Source organism: Zingiber officinale, chromosome 7B (assembly GCF_018446385.1).
Source record: "Zingiber officinale cultivar Zhangliang chromosome 7B, Zo_v1.1, whole genome shotgun sequence".
Taxonomy (NCBI): domain Eukaryota; kingdom Viridiplantae; phylum Streptophyta; class Magnoliopsida; order Zingiberales; family Zingiberaceae; genus Zingiber; species Zingiber officinale.
Genome location: NC_055999.1, coordinates 110,911,110 through 110,921,268, shown reverse-complemented (window position 1 = coordinate 110,921,268; position 10,159 = coordinate 110,911,110). Strand labels below are relative to the sequence as shown.

The following is a 10,159-nucleotide window of genomic DNA, read 5'->3' as shown; positions in this document are numbered from 1 at the left end:
TCCTTTCACACTTCAAGTATGTACACAGAGAGATAATATTACAAAATAGCCAAATAAAATATAAAAAACTTATGGAGATGAAGCTTTAAGGAAAACTCATCACTGCACAGTAATATTGGTTATAAGGTTAAAAAAAACAAAGTAGAGAAAATATATATATATATATATATAATCTAACTACTTAAAAATTGTTGAGGAAATGAAATTGATGGCATCAAACAGATAATACCACAATGAAATATTATCACAAGTTTGTCATAGTGCGAAATTATATAATCCTTTCACACTTCAAGTATGTACACAGAGAGATAATATTACAAAATAGCCAAAGAAGCTTAATATAAAAAACTTATGGAAATGGAGCTTTAAGGAGAACTCATCACTGCACAGTGATATTGGTTATAAGTCTAAAAAACAAAGTAGAGAAAAATATATATATATACAATCTAACAAAACTCTATACAATCTATCATTTTCCTTATGAAAACTCTATATAAGTTCTTTTAGAAGATTCTGTAAGAAAATATAACCTTGCACCATTATTGAAGCCCTAAAATCGCTTCCATTTATTCCACATTATGCATATTATTGTAGCATGCACAATTTATCTGATCCATTTGACCTTTAATAGTGTTGGTTCCCTAGTACCTTCTGAACAAGTCTCTTATGTGAAGAAAGCACCATGTTCTGAGAAGTGTTTTGTACTTCCTCCAACCTTGGAAGTACTTCCCAATTACCTTTTTGAAGCTTGGCCTCCGCTTAACCATGTTATAATAAGCTGATACATTGGGCCTGCAAGTGATGTATTCCTCTTTAAGATCCAGTAGAACTATTCGTGCCAAAACAGGAATAAACATGGAGTCAGCCATGGTATAATCTTCTCCAGCAAGATACTTTGTAATGCCCAACTGTATTTCTGCATCATCAAGAAGATGACAGAGTTTTTCCTCACTTTGTTTCAGATTTTCAGGGTTCTTCAACTTCTCATCTGTATCATAGGCTTCTCGAAGTTTTAAGTGGTAAACACTAGCTAGATCTGGAGCTTGGACCATCCGAGCAATCACTACACGGCGAACAAATTTGGAAACAAATAGTCGATACTTTTCTGGGACATGAGCCAGAGTGAATATTTTGGGACTCCATAGATCAATTCTCTCCACCCATTCTGTGACCTTTGTGTTAATGGGATTGTCCTCCCCGTTCAGAGACACAGAGAGCTTCTCTATGTACCTTATGTCAATCAGGTGTTGCTATATGAGAATTTATTTCCATTAATAATGATATAAAGTAAATAAAACATCTTTAAGTATCAAGACATGAAACTTACTGGATAATATCAATGGCTTGGAAAATGATATGGGAACCATTTTGGAAGACAGGAAGTTTTGCAGATTGATTCATGCGAAAGAACAAGACATCCATGTTCTTCCCAGTTAAAGGATTAACATGATAAGATGTGTAATCAATCCCTTTCTCTTCCAGTGCTAACCTCACTTTCTGACTGTCCATTGAGTAAGGATGATGATAGAGCTGCATGAATAGACCTAAACAAATCCAATCAATTTCACTGAGTAGTTTAATTGATGTGCCACACAAAACAAGCTAGCTATTGTATCACTACTCAATGACAAATCTAAAATCTATTAGATTCAAAAATTATGATCAGCTTGTATACTGAAGTGGAATATAGACAGAAGAGATGGTGCAAAATACTGTCCCTTCAGTGATGTAAATGCTTTAGGACAAAGTTACAAAGTTTTGTGCAAATTCAATTATAAGCTACAACAGTTTAGGTCATATTACCTACCTCCACCAGGAAACTAACAAGTAACACCTCTTTTTCAAGCCAATGAACTACTTAGAATACACAGTCCTATGTTTGAATCTCTAGTATAAGTATTTCAAATAAAGCATAACCCTAGTTAAGTCAGTTCAAATATGGGATTGAGTCGATCTGCTCCAATTTTCTTATTTCAATGGTCAATGCACAACAACAACAACCAAGTCTTATCGCACTAGGTAGGGTCGGCTATATGGATCATTTTACGCCATTGAGCTCTATCTCCTACTATATCATCATCATACTTAAATAAATTTTATCTTGTTTTATTGTTGTTAACCAAGTCTTTTTTGGTTTTCCTCTTCCTCGTTTGATATGCGTGTTTGACATAGTTTCACATCGCCGTCTAAGTACATGCCCATACCATTTTAAACGTGTCTCTCGAAGTTTTTCGTCAATAGATGCAAATCCGACTTTCTTTCTAATATTCTCATTTCTTATTCTATCCATCCTCGTATGTCCACACATCCATCTTAACAATCTCATCTCTACAACTCTTATCTTCTGCTCATGTGCTTGGGTCGTAGCTCAATATTCAGTTCCATTTAACATGGCATGTCAAACTGCAGTTTTGTAGAACTTTCCTTTAAGTTTTAGAGGTACTTTACGGTCACATAAAACACTCGACGCTCTCCTCCATTTCAACCATCCTGCTTGTATTCTATGTAAGACATCTCTCAAAATCCCTCCATCGTTTTGCAAAAATGATCCTAAATATTTAAAACTCTCGGTTCTGGACAACTCATCATCTCTTATTTTAACAATTGTCTCATTACGTCTAATATTGCTAAAACTTAAATTCCATATATTTTGTCTTTATTCTACTAAGCATAAAACATTTCTCTTCTAGTTTTCCCACCGAGATTCTAGTTTAGCATTTCAATGGTCGATGCAGAATATCAAAAAATAGATTAACTTCTTCCACGGCAGATCATGCTTGTCGGGATTAGTCATTTAATCATATTTAACAATCATAAGTGGTAAGCTGTCTTAGTTTCAAAAAGGAGGAACATGATGGATAAGATTCATGCATACAACCTCAAATAGTTGGGACAAATCAACTTCTTGAAGAGGATGGAATGGTTATATGCATTAAACTCAAAGTGTGTTTAACAAAGATGGGAAAAATTAGGGTTCTGAAATTCCATTGAACAAGGCCACCTCAGTGCCTAGGAGTTAAGGGATATATATGGAAGGCTATTTGTATCTATGTGCTAATGTATGCCACTAAGTGTTTTTCCCATTATACATTTGTTGAGGTTGAATTTATGATATTGTTTGCCATGTAGAGAATAATTTGGTGATAACACCAAATAAACAATAAATGTTATTTAGAAGTCTAATTGTTTTCAATGTAACAAGAACTTCCTCAACCAGCCAACTTGCCCTAGGGCCTCATCATAAGAGATAAAGGACCTCCCCAAGTCATCCCCTTTAGTTCATTATCCATTGCTTCCCCAAATGACATTCAAAAATAAACCACCTGAGATCTATAACTTAGAAGAATAAACCAAAACCCTAATAATTTAGTTTAATGGTTTATTAGTTTGGTTTCTACAAATTAGGCAAAATTATCGGTTTCGATTTGGTTTCAGTTTGAGATTATACAAATTGTTATCCATTAAGGTTGTTATAATATATATGTATGTATCATTAGATAAATTAGTATGTTAATTAGTATCTGTTTTTATTTTTATTTACTTGTTCCCTTCAGTAATCAATATAATTCATAAATTAGAATAAGTTTTATTGTTATTCCAATAGAAATCTAGCTTGAAAACTAGTTGTTGATTAATAAATATTTATTTATCAATTTATAATTTGAAACCAAACTGAAATCAAATTAAACATGTCAATTCAGTTTGAAACAGAATCAAAACCCTTTTAAGTTCAGGCTTGAATTAGATTTTTTGAACTTTGTTTTCACTTTCACAAAACCGATAAACTAAATCATGCCCATCCCTACAAACCACTAGTGCCACTTCGCCTCCCTTCTTCAGACAGCATTCATGAAGTGCCCAATTTACCAATTTTATGCATATATATTTGCAGTTGGCTGTAAAATAAAAATAGATAATACTGATACTGATGCAGACTAGATGTTCAGAAGGGAATCTACCTATAACTATCAAACTCCATGCGACTAACCTCCTCCCAAACAATACCTCACCAGTTTCGCTTCCCCCAAGTATGGCGAGGTGCAATCTTTTGAAAAAAAAATAGCTCTCTCTCAACATTCTTCCATCCTGGAACTTATTCAGGAAAAACATCCAACCATTATGCGGTTTGGTAATTCCATGAACTGAGGGCTACATTTAAGTAGTCCTGCCACTAAGTGTGGGAATCACTCACACACCCAAGACACACATGATTCAGGAAAAGAACAAAATTTCTATTGCCAAGGAATTGTCTCTCTTAGGTTACAGTTTCTATAGAGGAAAAGAAGATAGTCTAAGGTTCATAAAACAAAGAAACGAACTTGGATTAAACTAGGTAGTTGAAACAAAATACTTGCTTCTAAGAGGAAAAATGCCTTTTGACTTGTGAGTGGCCAACCACCTCTCCCTATGTTTCCTCGATTTTGCTTCTTTCACCCACTTTATCTCTCAATTGGGTTTCATCATGGAATGTGGGCTTTTGGGGTGATCCAAGCAAAATCAGTCTAGCTTGAGTTGGCATTAATTTGCCTATTTAGTTCCTACCCTCCAAGAGAACAAGCAGATGGAAAATATTTCCCTTTTTCTATGAGTTTTTTCTATGGTAGATTTTCCTCATGTTCTACTACCAGGCATGGCTCCAATTTTTATTTGGAAATAATTCACCGGTAATAAATAATAATGAATTATCACCTTCAACCATTTCTCAGACATAAGAAATATACTAAATAGCATTAGTAAAGTTGATTTTAAGACTAAATATACTAAATATTCTAAGGGCCTATGACACTATGCCCCTCAAATATGATTTGACCATTTGAATCAAAAGGGAATCTGAAAAATCCTAAAGAAATTACTTATGGTATAGGTATAACTAAAAGACACAGGCTTGAGGGAGATTTGAGTGGAAGTGTAGGAATAGCTTATCAGTAATATAAAGGGGAACATTGGGATTTGGCAACATAATTAAGTTGCCTTTGTGTTTCTATGTATATTTGTAGTTATACGATGACATTTTAATGAAATGAGATGGCATATTTTATGGTTGAAAGGCTTGAAGAATCTAAGAATAAAATAAAATTTTCTGTGATTTATAATTTTGTTTCCTTCTCTCTTCTCATTATTCTATATCATTTTTTTTCATTAACCAATATAATTCAGGAATGTTCAATGTGAAAGTTAATTGAGTAAATCCTAGAAGTGAGGATAGTTTGTTTGGAACAAAATCCATAGTAGTTTTCGCTGATTCATTTGATAATATATATTTCCTAAAATATGAGATATTGAATGCACAACGACTAAAGTCAAAAAAATATAAATCATGTAGTAACAATATCTACAAGGTCATCTAGAAGATTTTGGCGGTGAGAATGGAAGGAGTTATAGGCAACATACTAGACCCAGCCAAGACAACATTTGTTGAGGGGAGGTCTATTACAAATAACATTCATCTCGCTGCTAAGGAAGTATGCTAGAGAGCGAATCTAAACGCGGTGTGTTCTCAAGGTAAATCTCCAAAAGGCTTTTGACATAATGGACTAGCACTTTCTCAAGATAGAACTGCATTGGAGAATTTTAGCTTCCTTAAACTAAGCATATAGATTGGATCATTGAGTATGTCACCACTACCTCATGTTCAATGGCCATTAATGGAGAGATACATGAATATTTCCATGGAGTGAGTCTTAAGACAGGGCGATCCACTATCGTCGTTCCTTTTTGGTATCTATCTTGAGATATTGTCCAAGCTATTGTAACAAGTATCCATGCAGGCAAGATTTCACCTACATCATATGTGCGCAGGGACTAGAGTCACACGTCTAGCATATGTTGATGATCTACTAGTTTTCGGACACGAAGATGAGTCCACTGTCACCCACATAAAAAAACTGCCTATGAATATTTGGGAATTCAACAGGCCTGAAAAGTTGCAGAAGTCTAGCATCTATATGGCAAGGGTTAATAAACTCACCAAAGACAAATTACTAGAGATGTCATGCTTCCAACTTGGGACATTCCCCTTTAGATACTTAGGCATACCTCTAGCGGCAGAGCGGTTGCATACAACGGACTATGCGATGGTTGGACGTCTCACTTCCCGGCCGAGACACACCTTGTCCTATGTTGGAAAGCTAGGCCGGTAAGGCATTGAGTGTTTTTGGCTTTCCATCATGTTGATCCCCAATGGAATATTGGACAAGGTATATTCTATCTGCATATCCTTTGTTTGGACATTGAAACATCATCCTATCTCACAGGTTGCTATGTGCCTTCCAAAGAAGGAAGGGGATATGGCTTGAGGGATCTTCGGGCATAGAACTCAGCACTGCTTTCACGTGTCTTGTGGAACATCCAACAAAAGAAAGACATCCTTTGGGTACAATGGATCCACCATACATACCCGGGTCATGCTAATCTTTGGCTATGGCAGGTAGAGGCCACAAATTCTCCCCTTGTCAAGCGTCTACTCTAGGTTTGGGTCACCATCTTGAGCAGATCAGGCATGGTGGAGCAGGTTACTTCCTTATTTCACCCCTGGCATGTGAAGGGTTGGCATGGCACTTCGCAAGCATATGATTACTTCAAACCGAGGGGTGAACAACAGGCTTGGGCTTGTACAGTCAAGTGGGCAGGCATCATGCCCAGATATATCTTTATTCTCTGCATGTTGGCTCATGGGTGGCTGCAAACCAAAGATCGACTGCCCCATGTAAAAGGTAAGATGTGCCCACCATGTCAGATGACGGATAGGACACAGGATTATGTTTTCTTTAGATGTGCAATCAGCAATTGTGGGCCAAGATGTGTGTCTAGCTAGGTGTGCGGCAAGAGATGGACACGGCAAGAAGAATGCTATGAGTTTTCAAGAGAGAGTTTAGGGGCAATATATGGTCACTAAGGCAAGGGTATTAGCTATGTCTTGTATGGTGTATCTCATATGGTTCACTAGAAATCCATGTAATTTTGAGGTGGGTGTCAAATCTTACTCGGATGCTCATTAAGATCCGAACGCATGTATTTAGATTTATGGTATCCTAACTAGTAGTACATTTCTTCTTATGCATTAATACATTTTACTATCTTTATATTGAATGATAGGTTTCAGGTTTAGGGTTTAGGGCTTAGTTGTTATTGTTGTTGTATTGAATGACGGATTGTTCTACAAAAACAAGATTGAAGCTCTAAAATGGGAATCACAGTAATGAATGATCTTCCCTTATGTTTGTTGACAGTATTAAAAAAAAAAAAAGAATTTCCCAGGATCATTCATCAGTAGCATAGTTCTTTCCTCCAATTTTGATAGAGGTCAATTTTCACTTAAGTTATCTCAGCGTATGTCCTGTTGATAAATGTTGTTTTAGCCTCCAAGGTTTATTTTATTTGCCTTTTCAAAATGTCTCCTAAGGTTTTAAAATTGTTAAAATGCCTCAGTCTTGTTATTTCAATCCCGCCTACTAACACCGTTAAGTGACTTAATAGAATGATGGCATAGAAGCTAGTGAAATGAATCCACATGTTCATCACACCGTCATTTCGATAAGTAACTTCACGGAGTCAGTGGTCGAGATATAAATCATAAGTTTTCAACCTCGAAGGGTGTTTTGATAATATAAAAACTTTTGGAGGGGGTGACGGGGCATTTTGAAAAAGCAAAGTAAAACCCTGAAGATAATGAAATTGCCCCTCAGATTTTTGAGGAGATTCCTAAATCAGTATTGATGATAAAGTCTATAGCTTTAATATATATCAAATGAGAAAACCGAAGAACCGATGAAACCCATGCAACAAGCGTTTTGTTCTTCCTTAAACCACACTAAATTAAATTAAATCAGAGAAACAGAGGCGCATAGTAACCTCTTCTTTTCTCAAAAACCACCGCAACTTGACAACTTTCACTCCATAAAGCGAGAAAACGGATATGTAACAAACAGATAAAATTTCTATCTAGCAGAAGAACGCCTTAATAAACTACAAGATGATAACAAACAAACAAAAAATCAAGGGGTTAGGAGAAACAAAATCCTAAATCTACTAAGCATTAGAAACAGAAACAGCAGTTAGAACAGAAAAAACGTGAAAAGGGAGAACAGGATAGAGAAGGAGCGGACCTTGAAGGCGAGGAGGATCGGAAGAAAAGAAAGTAGCGTGCGAACTAATGAAGAAGAATCGGCCGGCGGAATCGCCTTTTGAGTGTTGAACTGAGAATAAATTTATTTATAGTTGGAAGGTTTCTCTTTTATCTTCTTCTTCTTCCTCTTCCGATCGCTTTCGGTTACCCTTTCTCGCCACTTTCCGGTCTGCGTGCGTGGCAGCGACCTGACCTCGTGATTTTACTGAAATGCCCCTAATATTTGAAAGATTCACGGAAACATACTCACCGAACTTAATAAAATTGCAGATATGCATATTACCCCGAAAAAATATCAAATTTCCTTATTGTTTCATTTGAACAAAAATAAGACCAGAAATAAAATAACAATAAAGCATTCTTTATTTTCAACATAGTCTAATATTGGAGGAAAAAACAAAATGGAGCTGTCAACCCTTCTCATGATTAACCCAATTTTATAAAAAAAAATTTCATCCATTATCAAAATAAAATAAATTATGAAGTACTCACTTAGTTGCGAGTCCTATTTAAAAAAAAATCTAAAAATATATCATAATTAAACATTAAATAGTATCTATCTGAATAATAATTTATCACTTTTCCACTGTATCATAACCCGAGGTAACCTGTCTATCTGTTGATCATATTATCTGAGAGAAGATAAATAATGAAGAAATTCATGCACAAAATATAGTTTAATATGTAAAAATATTACAAGGATATAATTTTATTTTTATTTTCAAAATATTCTTATTTCAATATTATTATAATAATTTATTTAAAATTAATATAAAATAAAATAATAAAAAAATAAAATTGTTTCTGTCAAATAATTATGAGGCAGAGCAATTTTATTTTAAGTAATTTTAATTAAATTACTCTAATATTGATAAAATTATTTTGACATAGTCAGAATTTCATATTAAAAATATTCTAACAAATTTGATCCAAATTGCTCTAGTAAAGTGATTTTAACTAAAATTATATGTAGTTTTAGTTCTATCATCTAAAGTAATTTTATTCAAAACTACTATCAGGTATATTTATATTTAATTCAAAATTACTATAATATAAAATAATTTAATAAAAAATAATTTTTAAAAAGTTATTTTTTAAGTGTGTATATGTTATAATATTTGGATTAGATTAAAAAAACTTTTAATATACAAGTGTGATAGTGCACACGCGTTGCGTGTGTAATATAATAATATATAAATTATTTGGGTCTTTGAAAATCAGAATTATTTGGATTTTCTAGTGTCACCCTTATGAACCAAGAATTAATTATTTGGGTAAGATTCGTCAAACCCATGCAATAGCTATTGTAACATGCTTTCTTATGAAAAAAATTATTTTAATTTAATATTATACTTGTCTTAGTAAAAAAAACTAAGAAAAGTATATTTTTTTAACATCGTCGGCCTAAAATATTTATAGAAACTTCTTTGACCATAGTGTTGTCAATTCTAAGATATGGAACTAAAGAGAACTATATATTTTTATATAAAACAACCAGAGAAAATTAATGATGAGAAAAATTCATAATAATATGCTGTAGCTGAGTCTCGAACTCTAGATCACTGATTGTTTCGCTTATGAGATTACTAATAAACCTTGGAATTATTTTTAGTATGAATAGAAAAAAGGACATTAACGTAAATGCATTTTAGGCTTCACCAAAGTTAGTTAGTAAAGGGGAAAGATTTTTAATAAAATAGTAAGATATATACACACTAGTTGTCCAACATGGATGTGCATGCCTGATATAAATTTTGTTCATAATAAATCGTCGGTCCCAAGTCTAAATAAAAAAAGAAGGATTATATTAAGTTATCAGTTATGATTAAAAGTATAATAAATATTCAATGAATGAATCCATTAAAGTATTATATTAATATGTTAAGTTGTTTCCCGAAAAGAATATTTTATAGGGTGCTACTGTAGCATTTCGGCAAGAACCGTTACATCTCCAAAACTCGAGTGTAGTACTAAATATGCAAGAGTTCATGCTTCAGGATCCGACTGTAATATATCAGCAAGAACCGCTACATC

At 33.9% G+C, this 10,159-nt stretch overlaps 1 protein-coding gene across 1 annotated transcript; it reads right to left on the bottom strand.

Annotated features, from left to right (window-relative positions):
* Positions 1-258: 258 nt before the first annotated feature.
* Positions 259-8,254, bottom strand: LOC122006910 (glutathione S-transferase TCHQD-like). The gene is made up of 3 exons (XM_042562601.1): positions 8,106-8,254; positions 1,328-1,544; positions 259-1,230 (listed from the first exon to the last, which is right to left on the bottom strand). Exons 2-3 carry the CDS (start codon positions 1,534-1,536, stop codon positions 642-644), a joined length of 798 nt encoding a protein of 265 aa, XP_042418535.1. The 5' UTR covers positions 1,537-1,544; positions 8,106-8,254; the 3' UTR covers positions 259-641.
* Between the last annotated feature and the right edge of the window lie 1,905 nt (positions 8,255-10,159).

Coding starts and splice junctions, on each gene's coding strand:
- LOC122006910 (XM_042562601.1), bottom strand. CDS start 1,536: ATGCAGCTCTATCATCATCCTTACTCAATGGACAGTCAGAAAGTGAGG. Junction 1,231..1,327: donor CAAGCCATTGATATTATCCA/GTAAGTTTCATG, acceptor GATTGACATAAG/GTACATAGAGAAGCTCTCTG.